General features: G+C 43.7%; 1 protein-coding gene across 1 annotated transcript in view; it reads left to right on the top strand.

Annotated features, from left to right (window-relative positions):
- Positions 1–22675, top strand: part of POLH (DNA polymerase eta) — a 49764-nt gene that overhangs the window by 8459 nt on the left and 18630 nt on the right. Inside the window, exon 4 of the mRNA XM_019457260.2 lies at positions 5120–5337. Coding sequence (XP_019312805.2) covers positions 5120–5337 — 218 coding nt within the window. The remainder of the gene's footprint in view (positions 1–5119; positions 5338–22675) is intronic.

The raw sequence follows: 22675 nt of genomic DNA, 5'->3' as shown, positions 1-22675 counted from the left end.
GACTCAGGTCATGATCTCACGGTTTGTGAGTTCAAGCCCTGCATCAGGCTTCATGCTGATAGCACAGAGCCTACTTGGGATTCTCTCTCCCTCTCCCCTCTCCCCTCTCCCCTCTCCCCTCTCCCCTCTCCCCTCTCCCCTCTCCCCTCTCCCCCCTCCCCTCTCCCCCCCTCTCCCCCCCCCCCCCTCCCCCCCTCTCCCCCCCTCCCCCTCTCTCCCCCTCTCTCTCTCTCCCTCTCTCTCTCTCTCTCTCCCCCCTCTCCCCCTCCCCCCCCGTCCTCTCTCCTCTCTTCCCCTCTCCTCCTCTCTCCCTCTCTCTCTCTCTGCCCCTCCCTCACTGCATATCTTTCCCTCTCCCTCCCTCCCTCTCTCTCAAAATAAATAAACTTTAAAAAAGAAAAACTTAAAACCAATTCCCATGTTCTCAAGCCAAAATTCTGAAATGTTTGAAGTAATTAAATTGACTGAAACTAAGTTTTTCCAGAGAAGGCTAAGTTAAACTGACATTATAGTGCAGTATCTAGAATTATTTGCCAGAACCAGGGGCGCCTGCATGGCTCAGTTAAGCGTCTGACTTTGGCTGAGGTCATGATCTCACAGTTTGCAGGTTTGAGCCTTGCGTTGGGCTCTGTGCTGACAGCTCAGAGCCTGCAGCCTGCTTCGGATTCTATTGTCTCCCTCTCTCTCTGCCCCTCCCCTACTTGCACATGTGTGTGTGCTCTCTCTCTCTCAAAAAATAAATAAACACTAAAAAAATTATTAAAAAAAATAGAATTACTTGCCAGAAACTGAACAGTCTCAAAGGAGACTACCTTCTCTGTGTTTAAAGTGCACTGTTGCTCCCCAGATTTTAGAGTCTTAGCCTTAGAATAGAGGTATGTCCGGGTATAACCAAGTTAGAGGTAGGTACAAGCTCTAGCCACTATAATAATCCTAATAGAGAATATGTATTGAGCATATGTCCCATGCCAGCCTGTGTTAAGCTCTCCACAGGCAACATCTCTTAAAAATTTCATGTTATTATAAGGTAGGTTCTAGTATTCTACCCCCCCCCCCCCCACCTCCATGAAGAAGCAAGCTTAAAGAAGTTAAATAGTGTAAGTTCACACAGCTAGGAAGTAGACTAAGGATTCGGGGGGGGGGTTTGGATTTCAGTATCCACATTCTCACAGTACATTCTGCCATGTAGTGTGGTGTGTAGGGATTATGGTTTGACTTAAGAGTTGAGATATTCCAGGGGCACCTGGGTGGCTCAGTCAGTTAAGCATCAGACTCATGATTTTGACTCAGGTCATGATCTCATGGTTCATGAGTTCGAGCCCTTCATCAGCCTCTGCACTAACAGTGCAGAGCCTGCTTGGGATTCTGTCTCCCTCTCTCTGCCCCTCCCCCACTTGCTCTCTATCTCTCTCTCAAAATAAACAAAAATAAACTTTAAAAAAAAAAAGAGAGATAAATTTTAAGTCTAAAAGTGACGTGCCGTAACCAACTTCACACTGGAGTTATTGCCAGAAAAGAAGACAGATTTGACTGAAGATTAATACCTTAACCCTAAAGTAGAATTAAAGTCAGCTAATGGACATATACTACATTGCATTGAAGGGAATTTTATGCTGGTAAAGACAGTGTAACTTTCCAGAAATAATGGTTGACATCACAATGTAATTTTGAAAGGCCACATGCCACCAACTTTAAACTGGATCATTTATCTTACTCTTAAAGTCTTCATCAAATGATGAGCAAAGCCAGTTTTATCAAATTTAGGAGTTTATAGATGAAGAGTTACTAAGACCTAGAGATGTAAAATTACTGTTTTGATAACTTGCAAAACCAGGTTATAAAATACGATTTGCAGAAATGTATGCATATTGAAGTTTATCAAATATTCTTTTTTTTTTTTTTTAACATTTATTTATTTTTGAGAGACAGAGAGAGACAGCATGAGCAGGGGAGGGGCAGAGAGAGAGGGAGACACAGAATCAGAAGCAGGCTCCAGGCTCTGAGCTGTCAGCATGGAGTCCGATGCGGGGCTCGAGCCCACGAACTGTGCGATCATGACCTGAGCTGAAGTCGGACGCTTAACCGACTGAGCCACCCAGGCGCCCCTATCAAATATTCTTAAAATGGTTTGGAGTGATTTGCTCAAGAGGCTGTGAAGGAACACCAACTATCGCAAGAGTATCCTCTTCTCACTCTGTGTGTGACTGTATCGTGCCCTCATGCTCCTGCACGTGCTTGTACTTTTTTTTCCTTTGAGGTCTGACTGTCCTCTTTCCAACACAAATAATGATTAAAAGAAAAAAAGCCAAGTCTTTTCTCCAATTCTTTTGAGAATGTTTTACAGCAATAATTATACGGGTGTTTTATAGATATCTTTGTGAAATGGTGCAAATATTTCATTTTTATGATAGATTCAATAGGAATACAGTACTTACTTTAAATTCCATAGCAGGTTCAGAGCAAAGAAAATATATACGTGTTGCCATAGGAAACTAGCTATCTACAGCCAGAAGAGCTGCTTGTTAGGGTTTAAATAGAAGGTGTATGGTGAAACGGGTATCCGCTAGGGAAGGCTGTCACCACATTCTAGGCACTTATCTTCAGCTTGATAATTTGAATGTTAGTATACCCAGAAGTGATTGGACTTGGTTGGTTGGTTAGATGTGTGTGTGTGTGTGTGTGTGTGTGTGTGTGTGCGCGCGCGCGCGCACATGTGCACGTATATGTATGTGTGTATATATGTAGCAAGGACCAGCTCACATGTTGGTCAGACTTACTGTTGACTAGGTATAAAATCTAATATGTCACTTTTTAAAAAATTTTTTTTTTAATTTAATTTTTTAAATTTACATCCAAGTTAGCATATAGTGCAACAGTGATTTCAGGAGTAGATTCCTTAATGCCGCTTACCCCTTTAGCCCATCCCCCCTCCAGTAACCCTGTGTTTGTTCTCCATATTTAAGAGTCTCTTATGTTTTGTTCCCCTCCCTGTTTTTATATTATTTTTGCTTCCCTTCCCTTGTGTTCATCTGTTCTGTGTCTTAAAGTCTTCAATGTCACATTGTTAATTTATAGTGAGAAACACTGGGGCTCCTGGCTGGCTCAGTCAGAAGACTTTTGATCTTGGGGTCGTGAATTCGAGCCCTGCATTGGGTGTAGAGATTATTTAAAATAAATAAAACTTGAAAATATATAGTGTGGGCACCTGGGTGGCTCAGTCGTTAAGTATCTGATTTCGTCTCAGGTCATGATCTCACAGTTAGTGAGTTTGAGTCCCACATCAGATGAGCTCGTGCCCTGCTTCGGGTGAGCCCCACTTTCTCTCTCTCTCTCTCCCTCCCTCTCTCCCTCTCTCCCTCTCTCCCTCTCTCCCTCTCTCCCTCTCTCCCTCTCTCTCCCTCTTTCTCCCTCTTTCTCCCTCCCTCCCTCTTTCTCCCTCCCTCCCTCTCTCCCTCTTTCTCCCTCCCTCCCTCTCTCCCTCTCTCTCTCTCCCTCTCTCTCCCTCTCTCTCTCTCCCTCTCTCTCCCTCTCTCTCTCCCTCTCCCTCCCTCTCCCTCCCTCTCCCTCCCTCCCTCTCTCTCCCTCCCTCTCTCTCCCTCCCTCTCTCTCCCTTCCTCTCTCTCTTTCCCACCTCCTTCCCTTCCTCTCTCTCTCCCTCTCTCTCCCCCCTCCCTCCCTCTCCCTCTCCCTCCCTCTCTCCCCCTCCCTCCCTCTCTCCCCCTCCCTCCCTCTCTCTCCCCCTCACCTCCCTCTCTCTCCCCCTCACCTCCCTCTCTCTCCCTCTCTCTCCCTCTCTCTCCCTCTCTCTCCCTCTCTCTCCCTCTCTCCCCCTCTCTCCCCCTCTCTCCCCCTCCTCCCTCCCTCCCCCTCCTCCCTCCCCCTCCTCCCTCCCTCCCCCCCCTCTGCTCCTTAAAGGATTTTCTCTCTCTTTGCCCCTCACTTATGACCCCTCTCTTTCTCTCTCCCTCTCAAAAAACATATTAACATGTATGTGTGTATATATGTGTGTATACAAATATATATGTATGTGTATACATATATATATATACATATATATATGTATGTGTGTATACATATATATATACATATACATATATATGTGTGTGTATGTGTGTATACATACATATATACATATATATATGTATACACACATATGTATATTGAGAAATGCTATCTTGAGGAAGATGAAATACTTGGGTTCAGGGATCAGGGCAGTGTTTCCTGTAAATCTCATATTTGAAGACAAAAGTTGAAGCAGAATACTACATGGTAGTTATATGAAAATAACAGAAAGAGTAAGTGATCTTAGTAAAATGTAGTTAAACAAGTTTGAAGCATTTCTTTCATCTTTGGAGAGATCCTTGTCACATAAACACATTCATGGTCTGGACACTTTCCACCTTCATAGTGCTAGAGTCACACTAAAAATGTTTGCCTCTGTGCTGCTTCTTTTTCCTTGCTTCTGTTACTGACCATCTGCCTGCGCATTGACCACTTCATCTGCCAAGCCATTCCTCTCTTTAAGGAGATCTTACAGGGGCACCTGGGTGGCTCAGTCGGTTGAGCGTCCAACTTTGCCTTGGGTCATGATCTCGAAGTTGACAAGTTTGAGCCCCACGTCAGGCTCTGTGCTGACAGCTCCGGAGCCTGGAGCGTGCTTCCGATTCTGTGTCTCCCTCTCTCTCTGTCTCTCCCCTGCTCATGCTCTGTCTCTCTCTGTCTCAAAAATGAAGATAAATAAATAAACATTAAAAAAAAAAAAGGAGGGGCGCCTGGGTGGCTCAGTCGGTTAAGCCTCTGACTTCAGCTCGGGTCACGATCTCGCGGTCCGAGAGTTCAAGCCCCGCATCGGGCTCTGGGCTGATGGCTCGGAGTCTGAAGCCTGCTTCCGATTCTGTGTCTCCCTCTCTCTCTGCCCCTCCCCTGTTCATGCTCTGTCTCTCTCTGTCTCAAAAATAAATAAAACGTTAAAAAAAATAAAAAAATAAAATAAAAAAGGAGATCTTACATTGGTTATGTATATGGTGATTCCATTATGAGATGGAGGGGATGGGGCTGACTATCTCAATTGTTGTGTTCATTTATTGCCTACATATATAAAAATCCTTATACTTTTTAGGTACCGGGAAGCCAGTGTGGAAGTGATGGGGGTAATGTCTCATTTTTCTGTGATTGAACGTGGCAGCATCGATGAGGCTTATATAGACCTGACCAGTGCTGTACATGAGAGACTACAAAAGCTACAAGGTCAACCTATCTCGGCCGACTTGTTGCCAACCACCTACATTGAAGGGTTGCCCCAAGGCCCTACAACAGCAGAAGGGACTGATCAGAAAGGTACTTCCATAGCATCGTATTGCTTCTGCTTCCTGCCTTTGGAACCTGCTTTGCTTGGTCACGCTGATCCTTCTTGGATTGATTGAAAGGAAACTTACACTACAACCTGAATGAATCACAAGGACTGACAAGGAAGGATATACAAATTCTTTTATCTTTTCAGGTATATGGATGTTGAGAAGCTGTGAAATCTGTATGAAATCAAGTTTCTCTTTAGATATCACTAGAGCAGGTTAGAGTTATCAGTAGACTGAGCCCTTTTGTCATTTGTAGGTTAACTTATAGTGTTGTAACTTGGTTTCTTCATCATCTAAGTTTTTTAAGGGGGACCTCAAGGATGGGGAGTTGAGTCACTCAGAATTTCTGATCAATTTAGAGTGAAAAATATCAGTGGACTCTTCAGGGTCTCATTTTATTTTCCTTACTTTTGTTATGCCCAGAATTCGTGATCCCCAAAGACCACCAGGGAGCCGAGTCCGATGCAAAAACAAAAGAACCTTTATTCGAGCTAGCTCGAGCTCAATCCCCTACCTGCACCGACGCAGCGGTGAGATACCAGGGAGAGAGAGCGAGTTTCAAAAGCACAAAGGTTTTATAGGGGTCTAGGGGCAGTTGGTGAGGTAATGGCTGTGGCCTCAGCCGATTGGCTGGGGAAGGGTCGTGGCCTCAGCCGATTGGTTGGGGAAGGGTCGGAGTCCTGTTACGCAGGTCGCTGGGCGTGTTTTGATCAGAAAGTTTGAACGGGTGAGCGGGAGGTTACTCAAGGGGAGGAGGCGCAGTCTGAGGTTTCTGTGAATTTCCCGGAAAAGGGGTCATGTCGGGGACATAGTCACTCAAGGTGGAGAACACAGAACAAGATGGAGTCGGCCGGCGTAGGCCCGCCCTTTCATTCCCCCCTTGTCATGTAACTTACGGACCCAATCATGGGACCGGCTGCATTTATGGTGACAAGGGGAACAGAGTTTGGAAGTTTACGCTAAGTTCTGGGAAGCATGTGTCCCTGGGGTGGCTCTGGGAGGTCTAATTAAGTATTGTCCCTGAGCTGGTATCTATGATCTGCCAGGTGATGTTTTGGGGGGTGTGGGGACTCCCGGTAGCATGAGCAATGACAAGCAGAGTTAACAGAGTTACCAATATTAGGTGGGTCGAATGTGCTATAGCTTGAGCTTGAGCGGGTTGTGTTGGTCCCGACTGATGGCCCATCGCGTGACGAAGTCCTTCCGGATCGAGGAGGGGTCCGCTGGCCGAACGTGGGTGTGATGGACCCAGGTCGCGATGCCGTCTACTTTGAGAGCGGTGGGGGTTGTCAGCACTACAATGTAGGGTCCCTTCCAGCGCGGCTCGAGAGTCTCTCGGTGGTGCCTCTTGACATAGACCCAGTCTCCCGGCTTGTACTGATGAGGTGTCGGGGTCGGGCCAGCCTCGTAGATGGCACGGAGGCGCGGCCAAATATCCTCGTGCGCCCTCTGGAGCCCTCTCAAGGAAAGAAAAAGTTCTTGATCTTTAAACTCTGCAAGAAGTTCAGCTCGAAGGCTGGGAATAACAGGGGGTGGCCTGCCAAACATGATCTCGTAGGGAGTAAAACCCAGAGTGTAAGGAGTGTTTCTAACCCGGTAAAGGGCGTACGGTAGGAGAGTCACCCAGTCCCCGCCAGTCTCCATGGTTAATTTGGTAAGGGTCTCTTTTAGGGTTCTATTCATTCTTTCTACCTGTCCTGAGCTCTGGGGCCTATAAGCACAATGTAATTTCCAGTTTGCCCCCACCGCCTTGGCTACTGCCTGTGTTACCTGAGAGATAAAAGCTGGTCCATTGTCTGATCCTACCATGGCAGGAAAACCATACCTGGGTAAGATGTCTTCTAGTAGCTTCTTAGCCACCGTCTGAGCCGTTTCATGCTTGGTTGGGTATGCCTTCACCCAGCCAGAGAAGGTGTCTGTAAATACTAAAAGATATTTATAACCATACTTTCCTGGTTTGACTTCAGTGAAGTCGACTTCCCATTGGGCTCCCGGTCTGGTGCCTCTGAGCCTGGTTCCTTTTTTATTTGATGTGGCTTTCGCGTTGGTGAGTTGGCAGGTCTTGCAGGCAGATACAACTTGCTCTATTTTGGTGTCCTGTTGGTGAATCTTGATTCCAGCATGTCGGATTAAGTCTTTTAATTTTCGGGCCCCCATGTGAGTAGACCGATGCATGTGCTCTAATATTGAGACTCCGAGCCGGTCTGGCAGCACGAGCTCCTTGTTAGGTGTATACCACCATCCCTTTATCTCCTGAGCCATGGGGAGTTTCTTGATCCGCTGTAACTCCTCCTGGGAGTATTTGGGCTGGTCTGGTAAAACTGGGTCTCCCGGGTCTGGTAGTTGTATGGTCATGGTGGGGACTGGAGTAAGGGCTACTGCCTTGGCTGCCTGGTCAGCCTTTCGATTACCTCTAGCTACTGGGTTATCAGCTTTTTGGTGCCCTTGGCAGTGGATAATGGCTAGCTTGGCAGGAAGCCATAAGGCCGTAAGCAGGTTAAGTATCTCCTGCTTATTTTTTATAGTCCGTCCTTCTGCCGTCAGTAACCCCCTCTCCTGATAAATTGCCCCATGAATATGAGCGGTGGCAAATGCATAACGGCTGTCTGTGTAGATGTTAAGCCGTTTTCCAGCTCCCAGCATCAGCGCCTTGGTGAGGGCTATGAGCTCCGCTCGCTGGGCTGACGTTCCGGAGGGTAGAGCCTCCGCCCATACGGTGTCCGTTTCGGTGACCACCGCTGCACCCGCATACCTCTGTCCATCTCGCACAAAGCTGCTGCCATCAGTGAACCAAGTAGCCTCGGCATCGGGGAGGGGCTGGTCGGTCAGGTCCATCCGGAATCCATGTACTTGTTCCAGGATTCCCGCACAGTCATGTAGTGGAGCACCTAGGTCAGGGTCGGGCAGCAGGGTTGCAGGATTGAGGGCTGCACTGGGGTGGAACCGCACTCGTGGAGGGTTGAGTAGGAGGCTCTGGTAATGAGTCATACGTGTATTGCTCATCCATCTATCAGGAGGCTGTTTCAGGACCCCTTCAATGGCGTGTGGGGTCGTGATCCAGATCTCCTGTCCTAGGGTCAGTTTGTCTGCATCCTTGACTAGGAGTGCTGTCGCCGCAATAATTCTTAGGCATGGCGGCCAGCCGGCAGCCACTGGGTCTAGTTTCTTAGACAGGTAAGCCACTGGGCGGTTCCAGGGGCCTAAGGCTTGAGTTAGAACCCCTTTTGCTATTCCCTTATGTTCGTCTACAAAGAGGTGGAAGGGTTTCGTAATGTCTGGTAGGCCCAGGGCTGGGGCACTTAGGAGGGCCTTTTTTAACCGATTAAAGGCAATTTCTTCTTTTTCAGTCCATTTAAATGTTTTCCCCTCTTTGGTAGCTTCATATAGGGGCCTGGCGATCTCAGCAAAACCTGGAACCCAGAGGCGGCAGTAGCCGGCTGATCCTAGGAATTCCCTCACTTCTCTTCGGGAGGTGGGAGTAGGGATCTTTAGGACAGTTTCTTTTCTGGCATCTGATAACCGCCGCTATCCGCCCTCCAGGATATATCCCAGGTAACTTACCCTCTCCCTGCATATCTGAGCCTTCTTCGCGGATGCCCGGTACCCTAAAGCCCCCAGGGTAGCCAGCAGGTCCTGGGTCCCTCGCTCACAGTCTTTGGCCGTGTCAGCAGCAATCAGGATGTCATCTACGTACTGTAGAAGAGTGAGGCCAGGGTGCTCCCTTCTGTACTCACCCAGGTCCTCGTGTAGTGCCTCGTCGAAGATGGTGGGTGAATTTTTGAATCCCTGAGGTAGCCGTGTCCAGGTGAGTTGCCCACTGTAGCCCTCCTCCGGATCATGCCACTCGAAGGCGAACAGGGGTTGGCTCTGGGGTGCCAGCGGCAGACTCAAGAAGGCGTCCTTTAAATCTAGTACAGTATACCAGACCCTGGAGGGCGCCAAGGAGCTCAAGAGAGTATATGGGTTGGGAACAGTTGGGTGTATGTCCGCGACCCTCTTATTTACTTCCCGGAGGTCTTGTACCGGTCGGTAGTCATTTGTGTGAGGCTTTTTGACCGGCAGTAAGGGGGTGTTCCAGGCAGACTGGCAAGGAACTAGTACCCCTAGGCTTCGTAGTCTCCGGATGTGTGGCTGGATCCCCTTCCGGGCCTCCTGTGACATGGGGTATTGTTTGATCCTTACCGGACTCTCTCCTGGCTTGAGCTCTACCAGGACTGGGGTCCTATGAGCGGCTAGTCCCATCCCCCCCCCAGTCTCTGCCCAAACCGAGGGGAATTCTTGTAGCCATCTGTCTATATTATCCTCTCTCGGGAGCGCCTCCTGGTGGAGGAGGTATTCATCCTCCAGTTTCATGGTCAGTACCTGGATGGGGTGGCCCTTGCCATCGGTGACCTGAGGCCCCCCTTGTCTGAAAGTTATCTGAGCTCCAATCTTGGTCAGTAAGTCCCGTCCTAACAGCGGGTAGGGGCATTCTGGTATTACCATAAAGGAGTGGGATACCCGGCCCGTTCCCAAATCTACTGTTCTTCAGGTAGTCCATGAATACTGGCTCATACCAGTTGCCCCTTGTACCCAGGACTTCTTGCTGGCTAGTTTTCCTTGTGGGGTGCGGAGGACCGAATGTTGTGCTCCGGTGTCGACAAGGAAGTCAACAGGGGTCCCCTCCACTTTAAGAGTTACCCTGGGTTCGGGGAGAGGGTCCGAACCCCGACTCCCCTAATCACTTAGTTCATCTAGCTCTAGGACTTTTACTCGATCAGTCTTGCTTCCTTTCCCGCCGGCCCTTTTCAGACAATCTCGGGCCCAATGCCCTATCTCCTTGCAGTATGCGCACTGATCCTTCTGCAGCCTCTGCTTCCCCCCCTTGGTGGTTCTTTTACCTTTTCTTGCGTCGTCTGCCAGCTGCCAGAGACGGCGGTCTCGTTCCTCAGGGGAGTCAGCAGTGGTAGCTAGTAGTATTCTCGCCAGGTCTCGAGTCTGCTTACTGCTGGCAGCCGCCATGGCGCGAGCCTGCTTGTCCTCAGGAAGCTCCCGGTTATTATATACCTTTTCGGCTACCACCAGTAAGTCCTGCAGACTTTTTTCTCCTAGTCTATCTATTTTCTGTAATTTTCTCCTAATGTCTATGGCCGATTGGTTTACAAAGGCCATGATAACAGCTGCCTTGCTTTCCGGAGCCTCTGGATTCATGGGGGTATAGGTACGGAATGCCTCCATGATCCGTTCTAAAAAGGCAGCCGGAGATTCATCTTTTCCCTGTTGTACATTTCCTACCTTGGCCAAATTGGTTGGCTTTCTAGCAGCCATTCGGAGACCCCCCATTAGAGTCTGGCGGTAGACCCGGAGCCTCTCCTTACCTTCTGCCGTGTTGAAATCCCACTGGGGCCGAGTTAAGGGGAAGGAGGCATCTATCTGAGCCTGGTTGGTGGTGGGATTCCCGTCTGTGCCCGGAACTAGTTTTCGGGCCTCGTTGACGATTCTTTCTCTTTCTTCAGTCGTGAACAGGACCTGCAAAAGCTGCTGGCAATCGTCCCACGTGGGCTGATGGGTAAAAAGAACAGAGTCTAATAAATCAATAAGCCCTGCCGGTTTCTCGGAAAACTTAGGATTCTGAGCTTTCCAATTGTAGAGGTCACTAGTGGCGAAAGGCCAATAGTGATGGGGCTGGTTCCCCTCCGCGTCTGGGGGTCCGGTGGCTCGCAGGGGCAGAATAGTGGAGTCGGCGGCGGAGGCGGATTGCTCCCTCTGAGCCCTTTGTCTGGTGAAGGGCGGGCTTCCCACTGGAGCGTTTCCGCCTCCCGCTCTCGGAACAGCGTCTGCCTCCCCCGGAGGGGGAGGATGGTGTTCTTCCAGCATCCTAGAGGGGTTATACGAGGGAGGAAAAATTAATTCTTCTTCAGTACCCCCCTGTAAGACAGGGTAGAGGGGTGCTGAAGGCTGGATAAGACTTTTCTTCTTCTTTGTCCCCTGCAAAGCAAGAATGGGTTTTGGCTCCGGAGGGAGCGGGGCTAGGAAGGGTTTAAGCCAAGAGGGTGGGTCTTCCACAAGGTCCTGCCAAGTGATAATGTAAGGGAGCTGATCAAGATGGCCCGTCTTAGGCTGAGAGATGATACTCCTGACTCGGTGGATGGTAGGGAGGTCGAAGGTCCCCTCTGGTGGCCATCCGACATTGAAAGTTGGCCACTCGCTAGAACAAAAAAACTGCCACCGACCCTTTCGGACTTCCACACTGAGGTTGTTAGCTCTTCCCCTCACATCCTTAAAGTGATCAATCATAATACTTAGAGGAGTAGTCTGAGTCTGTCCCATAACGTCCGTCCAGTAAGTCCACAGAACAAAACAGAGAAACACAAAAACAGACAAACAGAGGGCCCCTAGAAAATCTTCCAACTCCATGGAAGCAAAACTGAAAGCTAGCTTAGACATTTGAGGGGATTCCACGTCCCTCCAAAACCGATGAGGGGATTCCACGTCCCTCCAAAACCGATGAGGGGATTCCACGTCCCTCCAAAGACGACGGCCTCACGCCGACCAGCGGGAGCGACCCGCCTCGTCTCAGACCTTTGAGGGGATTCCACGTCCCTCCAGAAGGGAGAATCGGAACGTCTTCCGAAACTCCCGGCCCGTGGTCCTCCAGTGCGTCCACTTAGACCGCGTCGGGCACTACCAGAACTCCAGAAGTGAGCTCACACAGAAAAGACAGAACAAACAGACAGACACTAACCGTGGCCAGTCAGGCTCTCCGGGTCGGGGGTCCCTCAGGGGTCTTGGGGATCCCGGACGAGCCCCCAAATGTTATGCCCAGAATTCGTGATCCCCAAAGACCACCAGGGAGCCGAGTCCGATGCAAAAACAAAAGAACCTTTATTCGAGCTAGCTCGAGCTCAATCCCCTACCTGCACCGACGCAGCGGTGAGATACCAGGGAGAGAGAGCGAGTTTCAAAAGCACAAAGGTTTTATAGGGGTCTAGGGGCAGTTGGTGAGGTAATGGCTGTGGCCTCAGCCGATTGGCTGGGGAAGGGTCGTGGCCTCAGCCGATTGGTTGGGGAAGGGTCGGAGTCCTGTTACGCAGGTCGCTGGGCGTGTTTTGATCAGAAAGTTTGAACGGGTGAGCGGGAGGTTACTCAAGGGGAGGAGGCGCAGTCTGAGGTTTCTGTGAATTTCCCGGAAAAGGGGTCATGTCGGGGACATAGTCACTCAAGGTGGAGAACACAGAACAAGATGGAGTCGGCCGGCGTAGGCCTGCCCTTTCACTTTCACTTTCATAGTGATTTCCCCCTCCCTATCTAACTCTCCCTCTGGCACCCACTGATGTATTTGGTATATCTTCTTAAATTTGTATGTCTTTATAAATTACACAGTGTTGCTTTATGTGTGTGCTTTTAAAATTTGTGCTCTTTAATTAAAAGATAGTATTATCTTATAGATTTCATTCTTACTTTACTAATTTTTTAATTTTAATTCCAGTATCATTAACATATAGTGTAGATTCCATTCCTTTTCTTAATTTTCCTTTAGTGGTGATTTTATAGGTCTTTCCATGTAGTTGTATTTATGTGTAATTGATTGCTTTTAATTACAGCATAATCCATGGTATGGATCTATGGTAGTTACAGACAATTCTCCTAGCTATTAATTCATTTGTTACTTCTAATTTTTTTTAATATTTATTTGATAAATGTCCTCATTCATCCTCTTTTGGACCTATGCAGAGGTTTTTCTGAAAATGTCACGAGTGGACTGCTAGGCCATAAGGCATACACATACATTGTTTCACTAAATACTGCCAAATCATTCCCCAGAATGGCTATCAATGGTTACCCCATGCCTGTAGTACACAAGAATTCCTGTTGCCCTCATATTCTTGCCAGCAGCTGGTATTTTTGAATGGTTAAAAGTACTCACCAATATGATGGCTATAATAAAGTAGTATTTCATAAGGAGCTCCTGGCTGGCTCAGTTGGAAGAGCATGTGATGTGACGATTGATCTCGGGGTTGTGAGTTCAAGCCCCACATTGGGTGTAGAGATTACTAAAAATAAATAAATAAACTTAAAAAAAAAAGCCTTTAAACAGCAAAGTGGTTCAACAAAGTGTAGCATAAACAAAGTTAATGGATGACAGATTTGGGATAAGTAGAAAAGTAAAAATATGAAATTTTATTTCATGTTTTCAGTTTGTTTAAATTTATATTTCTCTATTTACTAGTTGAGGTTGAGCATTTCTTCCTATATTGCTAGTTTATACCTTTGTGAATTGCTTATTTATAATCTTTACCCAATTTATCATTGGATTTCCTGCCTTTTTTTTTGCAAGAGTTCCTCATATATTGCAGTTATTAGTGTCTTGTCTATTTTTGACACTGCAAATATCTTCTCCCAAATCTGTCATCCATGAACTTTGTTTATGCTGTACTTTGTTGAACACGATTCTTTTAGTCCATCATTTTTTTCACCTTATCTTTTGTGCATTTTGAATCTTGTTTTAGATATCCATTTCTACTAGAAGTTCACAGAGGTCTTTTCTACACTTCTGTTTGCCTTGTAATTTTTTTTAGGTCTTTTGGCCATATGGAGTTCAACCTTTTTATTTGATTTTATAAAAATCTTATTTATATTATTTAAAATTTTTTTTTTTTTTTTTTTTTTTTTTTTTTTTTTTTTTTTTTGAGAGAGAGCACAAGTGAATGAGGGGCAGAGAGAGAGAAAGAATCCCACGAGGTGCAGAGAGAGAGGGAGAGAGAGTGTGGAGCCCAGAGTGGGGCTAAAGCTCACCTGGAGCAGGACTCAAATTCACCCGAAGCGGGGCTCAAGCTCACCTGATGTGGGGCTTGAACTCCTGAACTGTGAGATCATGTCCTGAGCTGAAGTCAGACGCTTAATCGACTGAGCCACCACCCCAGGTGCCCCTATTTTTTATTATTATAATAATTTCCCGACAATTACTTATTAAATAATCCATTCTTTCTCCACTTCCCATGTAGAAGTTGGTCAGTTTCTGTAGTATCCCATTTGTCTCTCTGCTCCTGCTCCAGAAACACATTGTTGTGTTTTTTTTGTTTTTTTTTTTTTTTTTTTTTTACTCTTTGTAGTATGTTCTATTTGATAAGGATGTCCCTCTGCTTTTGCTTTCCAAAATTGTCTTACCTATACATGTACCTTTGTTATTCACTGTGCATTTTAGAATACAATAGTTGAATTCCTCAAAAAATCTTGATAGGATTACATTGAATTTATATATTTAGAGAGAATAGTTATGTTAATGTTAACTTTTGCCATCCGTAAACATATCACTGATTTTTTTAGGTCTTCAATTGTGTCCCTTTTAATTATTTTTTTAAGTTAAAATTATTTATTTTATCTGTTATAATATTTATAATATTTTTACTTCCAGTATAATATTTATACTGGATCTGGAATCCAGTATATTTTCTTTTTTTTTTCTCATCTACACTTTTAATTGATGTAATACACATCAAGTGCACAAATTGTAAGTGCACCTTGGCTAATTTTCACAAAGTAAACCCCCATTTGTAAGTAGCATCCAAATCAAAACCAAAACCAGAATCCTAAAAGGCACACCTGCCTACACTTCCAGACACTATCCATTCCTCTCCCCTTCCTACAGTAACCATTGTCCTTATTTCTATTTAGCTTATTTTTGAACTTTATAAAATTGAAATCATGCAATATATACCTGAGTCTGGCCTCATTTGGTCAACATTGTGAGATTCATCCGTTCTGTTGTATGTTGTTGAGTTTGTTTACTTTCATTGCTGTGTAGTATTGAATTACATGAGTATATCACAAATTATCCATTCTATAATTGATGGATATTTGGGTTGTTTCCATTTGGGGGCTACTAAGAATAGTGATGGTATGAATATTCTTGTAAATGTCTTTTGGTGAACAAATGTATGATTTCTGTTGGGTATAGGACTAGAAGTGTTTAATTGTAGGATTTACCTAAAATCAGCTTTAGTTTGCTTATAGTCAGCTTTAGTAGGTACTTACTGCCAAACAGTTACCCAAAATGGTTGTACCAATTTATTTACTTATTTTTTAAGTTTATTTGTTTGAGGGGCACCTGGGTGGTTTGGTTGCTTAAGCATCCAACTTTGGCTCAGGTCATGATCTCACAGTTCGTGGGTTCGAGCCCCATATCGGGCTCTGTGCCAGCAGCTCAGAACCTGGGGCCTCCTTCAGATTCTGTCTCCCTCTCTCTGTGCCTGTCCTCCACTCGTGCTCTGTCTCTGTCTCTCAAAAAAATGAGTAAATGTTAAAGTTTATTTGTTTGAGAGTGGGGGATGGGCAGAGAGAGAGAGAGAGAGAGAGAGAGAGAGAGAGAGAGAATCTCAAGCAGGCTCCACGCTGCCAGCACAGAGCCGAATGCAGGGCTCAAGCCCACAAACCCTGAGATCATGACCTGAGCTGAAACCAAGAGTCAGACGCTCAACCAACTGAGCCACCCAGGTGTCCCTGGTTGTACCAATTTATAATCTCACTAGTAGCATATATGAAAATTCCAGTTGTTTCACATGCTTTTCAGCACATGCTTTTTTTTTTTTTTTTCTCTTTTGCATTTTAGCCATTTTGATGGGTGTGTAGTGATATCAGTGGTTTTAGTTTGTATGTCCCTGGTCTTAATTGGTCTTAATGAAGTTGACCACCTTTAAATGTATTGACCATTTAGATATCTTCTTTCATTAAGTACCTCTTTAAATCATTTGCTCATTTTTTTTGTTGGATTGTCTTATCTCCATCTATAGGACTTCTTTATATAATCTGAAATGAATCCTTTATTAAATATATTGCATATTTAATTGCATATATTATGATGTATTATTATATTGCATATAAATATATTGCAAATACCTTCTGGTCAGTGACTTGTTTTTCACTCTATCACTGGTGGCTTTTGATGAAACAGAAAGGTTCTTGATTTTAATTTGGTCCATGTGTTTTTTTTTGTTCTTTATGGACAATATTTTTTATGTCCTGTTTAAGAAATACTTACCTACCTCAAGGTTGTGAAGCAATTCTGTTGTCTTTTCTAGAAGCTTTACTCTGCTTTTCATTTATAATCCATTGTGTGTGTGAGAGAGATAGGGATCAAATTCCTTTTATTATGTGAGTATCCAATTATATCTTTATTAAAGCTTTATGTTTTTTATAAAGGTCTTGTGCATTCATTTGTTATGTTCATAAATGCTTTAATTTTTTATTGCTATTGTTTTACTTTTTTCTTTATTTTATACTTGGTTGATGTGTAGGGGAGTGATAAGTGATTTTTGTTTTTTTAAATTCAGCTTCATTTACCTATCTGACAAAAACTTTTGATATATAGGCATATGTCAGAGATATTTTGTGTTTGGTTACAGACCATCCACAATAAAGCAAGTATCTCAGTAAATTGAGTCAAATTAATTTTTTGGTTTCTTAGTGCATAGGGAAGTTTTGTTTACTATACTGTAATCTATTGAGTGTACAATACCATTAGATCTTTAAGAAGCACATACCTTAATTTTAAAAAGCTTTATTGCTAAGAAATGCTAACCATCTGAGCTTTCAGGAAGTTACAATCACTGATTCCAGATCACCATAACAAATAAAACAATAATGAAAAAGTTTGAGATAATTGTGAGAATTACCAAAAAGTGATATAGAGACACAAAGTGAGCAAATGCTGTTTGGAAAATGGTGCCAATAGATTTACTTGACAGGGTTGATACAAGTACTCAGTTTTTTAAAAAATGCAGTGTCTATAAAGCACATTGAAGCAAGATACAATAAAACAAGGTATGCCTGTAATCTGCATGAAAATGCTTTTGATAAGTAAAATGTATTCAATGGTTAAAAATACTTTCTTAAATAAAATAAAATTAAGGCAGGGCTTAAACTGGTCATCTTTTCTCTAAAATCTTCCTTGATTTAACTCAATCCGATCAAATCCATAATACCACCACCTTGTCGATCACTCAGATAGCCAGGGTCACTCTTCTATTCCCTTTTCTTTGCCCAGCTCTCACCATCCACCACATCGTAGTTCACACATACCGTTCTATCTTCAGACCTGTAGCTTTGACAGTAGTAAAGGCTCTTACAAATGTGTGTTGGGACTATTCCACCGGTTCTTAGTTCTTTTTTACTTCGTCTATCTTCTCCTCTGCTGTTATACAGATCATGGGAAGGAAAGCTTCCTTATAAAACAATTAAATCCTCTAATTGCTGCTGTGCTGCATTAAATAATAGTGATGATGATAATAATAGAATCCTAGAACTCACCACTACTTTTAAGTTTCCAATGGAGACGCAGTTTATTACGGTGGTTAACAGCATGGTCCTAGAGTCAAAATATCTGTGATGAAGTCTTGGTAGGGCACCTGAGTTGCTCAGTTAGTTGAGTGTCCAACTTCTGCTGAGGTCATGATCTCATGGTTCAAGGGTTCTGGCCCCACGAAGGGCTTTTCCGCTGACAGCATGGAGCCTGCTTCGGATTCTCTGTCTTCCTCTCTCTGCTTCTCCCCTGCTTGCACACACGCATGCACACACATGCACACACTCGCTCTCTCAAAAATAAACATTTAAAAAGATGCTCTTAAATTAAAAAATAAAATTAAGGCAATGAAAATTTGCTTTTGTGGTAATATTGGATTGTAATATTTCTAGATACCAGATCTAAGAGGATCTGGGTCTTAATTTTTTTTTTTTTTTTTTTTTTTTTTTTGAGAGAGAGTGCAAGCGGGAAAGTTGCAGAGAGAGAGAGAGGGAGAGAGAGAAACCCAAGCAGACTCCACACAGTCAGTGCACAGAGCCTGACATGGGGCTCAAATTTATGAAACCATCAGGTCATAACCTGAGCTGAAGTTGGACACTTAACCAACTGAGCCACCGAGGCACCCCTGGGTCTTAAATGTTTTAAATCAGATATTATGAAACTTGAATTCAGCTGGATCTTACAGAACAAAACAATTGGCATTTAGAGGCTTTTTGAACAGGGTATCTACAGTTTTTCCTAGACATTTTCTAATACTTTTCATAATAGCTCTCTTCAAAACAGTGGGTCTCCCCTTCATTTGTAACATGAACATTGGTACTTTTACAACTATTATTTTGTAACATTATTCTTGTAAGTGCTCTTTCAGTAAAACATTTTGAATGCTGGCCATTAACCAAAAGGAAACTGTCTGGATACCATATTATAGCAAATTAGCTTCTGCGGGGGAGGGGGGGGAGGACATTAAGGCAGTCTGTGATTACTTGTAGAAACAATACAGATTTTCCCAGAAAAAGGTCCAAGAGAGTTTAGCTTACTTCTGGTTAAAGTGGTGAATTTCCCACGGGTTCCATGTTTTTTGTTTTTTTGTTTTGTTTTGTTTTGTTTTTTTTTAATTTTTTTTTCAACGTTTTTTATTTATTTTTGGGACAGAGAGAGACAGAGCATGAACGGGGGAGGGGCAGAGAGAGAGGGAGACACAGAATCGGAAACAGGCTCCAGGCTCTGAGCCATCAGCCCAGAGCCTGACGCGGGGCTCGAACTCACGGACCGTGAGATCGTGACCTGGCTGAAGTCGGACGCTTAACCGACTGCGCCACCCAGGCGCCCCGGGTTCCATGTTTTAAAATGAGACATAAGATGTAAAGTTTCCTTTTGCTGTTGAACAGTTGTAGGATATGCCTTTAATATGTTGTATTGAAGGGCAGTAGTAGAACTGCTTGTTCTACTAGGGAAGCTTGTGAGAAAGACCATTAAGGAATTATAGCAGAGTTTATAAGCTGGAGGCTGCAAATCCTTCAGTTCTTTCAGGGCAATACATGGACAATAAAAATTGTGCCACTTAAAGGAGGCAGAGTTATGGTACATAAACATTCGATGAAATATGTCCTGATTTTCTTTATTATTTTGGGACCCGAGTCAGAAATTTAACAGTCATAATAAGGAAGGTTTTTCTTTGGTCTTAACTTTGTGTACCACATCTTGCTGTGTGTCTAATGCTTTAAAACACTTGGAATTGGTTTATAATGGTTTAAGTCATTAAGTCTTTAAGGGTTTTTTGAGGGCTGTATCCCCTTTTGAAAATTTTTTGAAAGCTTGTTGACCCTTGCATGCCTCAGAAAAATGCATATCTACACATAAGACAATTGTGTGTGCAGTTTTCAGGAGATTCACAGACCCTCTGAAACCCGCATACCTCAGAATAAGACGTGTTATTACACATTATATTGGTATTTTTGGCTGCAACTCATTGTTAAAGAGCTCTCCGACTGAAGATGATGGTGTATACCTTCACTGGTGGAAAATGTTTACTTCAACTCAAATGGACATGTTCCTCTTTCTTCTATACCCATCTTTCTTATCTATGTACATTTTTGTTAAAAATGCCAATGTTTATTTCTATATGTCTTATGTATCTGTTGCCTTAGTGTGTCCAGTTTAAATATTTAGTTTCCAGATGGAGTGATACCATTTTTTTTATTTATAGTGCTCAGAACAGTATAATGTCTAGTAAATGGTTTATATTTCATATTGTATTCCTGAGTCTTCATATGATGTGTGCAACCAAAAAACTGGTAACAGAAATTAGCTTATCTAAGTGCATATAATCTTCCAGAAATTGTTTTTCATGGATGTGGCATATTTCAAACCTAGGAAAAGAAGCCAGGCGTTTGTGATATTTTGATAACTGAAGTTTCTGTTCAACTCTCCCATCCTGCCCCTTAATTCAAAGCTAGCAGTCCTGCTCAGCCATACTGTGTTTGCAACTTTGTATTTTCTGTTTCTGAAATAGTTACATGCATGGAAAGTTTACGGGGTAGGATTACTTAAAGATAATACTCAAAAACTGCCAGAGTGAAAACTTTCCCTTCAGGGCCATTTTGGAACTAGTTTGTATTAGCTAAGGAATGCCTTAGTTTTCTCCTTTGGTCTTAATATATTTCATTTAAAGCATATATTGAACATCTTTTGAATGCCCAGGACATGAAGCAGTTGGGTAATAGTACAAGAAATCATAAACCTTGGTGTGCCTGGGTGGCTCGGTTGAGCATCCAACTCTTGATTTTGGCTCAGGTCATCATCCCAGGGTCGTGGGAGTGAGCCCTGTAACAGCTCCATGCTGAGCGTGGAGCCTGCTTAAGATTCTCTCTCTTTCTCACTCTCTCGCTCTCGCTCTTTCTCACTCTCTCTCTCTCTCTCTCTCTCTGCCCCTCTCCCTTACTTGCATACACTCTCTAAAATAAAAATAAATTTAAAAAATTATAAACCCTTTTTAATGATGAGAGTTGCAGGGGTTGGTGGGACCCCCTGCTGGCTTTGAAGAAGTAAGCTGCCATGTTGTGAGAGGGCCTTTGGAGAAGGCCCTCATGGCTAGGCTCTGATATTGGCCCACTGCTGACAGCCAGAAAGAAAATGGAAACCAAATTCTACCAACAACCAGAGGGAGCTTGGAAGACACCAATCAGCTCATAGCACAGAGGAGGGCATACTTAGTATCAGTACAGGAACTTCTCTTTTGTAGTTTTGGTTTCTGGAGTTGTGGAGTCTAGGTAGAGGTTTATCAGTTTAACCCCAAGTTTTGGCACAAGTCATCAGTGCTCAGTCTTCTGTTCATCATTGCACTGGAGGTACAAGATGGTGTAATCAGAACAGAAGAGGGAATAAAAGCTAATTCAGATGTGAAGGAAGAGGTAAACTTTGTTTGCAGGTGTCATGACCGTGTTTGTAGAAAATCCTAAGGGATCTACACCCCGCCCTAAAAAAATACAGTAAGTGAGATTAGCAAGGTTGCAGGTGACAAAGTCAGTATGCAAAAATCAATAGCAAATCTATACACTAAAATTTTAGATGGGAATTTGAAATTTAAAAGCAATGTTATTTGCAATAGCATTACAATTACGAAATTATTAGAAATACATATGTGAAGGGACGCCTGAGTGGCTCATTTAGTTAAACGTCTGACTTCAGCTCAGGTCATGATCTCACGGTTCGTGAGTTTGAGCCCTGTGTCAGGCTGGAACAGCCTGGAGCCTGCTTCAGATTCTGTGTCTCCCTCTCTCTGCTCTTCCACCTCTCATGCACTCTCAAAAATAAATACTTAAAAAAAAAAAAATATATATATATATATATATGTATATGAATATGTACTGTGAGATGTGTATATATATATATATATATATAATATATATATACACACATATATGTATATACATATATATGCAAAACTAGTTCAGTGAAAACTACAAAACATTCCTGAGAAAGTAAAAAAGATGAAATCAATGGAGAGACATACCATGCTCATGGATCAAAAGACTAAATAGTAGAGCTTGAGTCTCCCCAGATTGACCTAGAGATTCATTGTTTTCCCTTCTAGAATCTCAGCAGGATTTTGTAGAAATTGACAAACTGATTTGAAAATCTGTATGAAAATGCAAAGGATGTGGGGATAGCCAAACAACTTTGAAAAAGAACTAAGTTGGAAGACTTAAACACTACCTGGTTTTAAAAATTATTAGGGGCACCTGGGTGGCTCAGTCGGTTAAGCATCCGACTCTTGATTTTGGCTCATGATCTCACAGTTCATGGGACTGAGCCCTGGGTCAGGCTGTGCACTGACAGCACGGAGCCTGCTTGGGATTCTTGCTCTCTGCCCCTTCCCCACTTGTGTTTTTTTTTCTTTTTCTCTCTCTCTCAAAATAAATAAACTTAAAAAATATTTAATTATAACCTTATAGTAACTAGGGCAGTGTAGTATTGGTGTAAGAGGAGACAGATCAATGGTACAGAACAGGAAGTGTGCAAACAGATCCCTACAGTTTTGGTCAGTTGGTTTCCACAAAGCTACCCAGATAATTCAATAGGAAAGGAAAGTCTTTCAGTTCTAGTGGGCATTTTATACCAAAAACTGCCTGAATCTTTTCCCCCTAGTCCACTTTAGTGTATCAGAGAAAAACTAAAGTTGTATAGATTTTTACCAACTAGAGAAGGAAACAAATGCTGCTTATCTTCTGTCGCCCTGTTCAACTGACATGGAGGTAGAGTGACAGGATTGTAACATTACTTAATCTGGGAGAGCAATAATGAAATCTAAAGCAGAGAAAATTTAGCTCTACTAGTTGAGAAATGAGTCCAGAAAATCTCACAATTTCAATAAATTCATATTTTTTGTTTCCCAAACAATAATAGGCGGTTTATTTATTTTTAATGTTTATTTTTGAGAGAGAAAGAGAGAGAAAGTTCATATAAGCAGGAGAGAGGCAGAGAGAGGGAGACAGAGGATCTGAAGTGAGCCCCATGCTGACAACAGAGAGCCCGATCGGGACTC

This window comes from Panthera pardus, unplaced genomic scaffold (assembly GCF_024362965.1).
Source record: "Panthera pardus isolate Hobbes unplaced genomic scaffold, ASM2436296v1 HiC_scaffold_17, whole genome shotgun sequence".
In the NCBI taxonomy this organism is placed as follows: domain Eukaryota; kingdom Metazoa; phylum Chordata; class Mammalia; order Carnivora; family Felidae; genus Panthera; species Panthera pardus.
The sequence above is the reverse complement of the archived record's forward strand: the minus strand, read 5'-3'. Positions and strand labels throughout refer to the sequence as shown.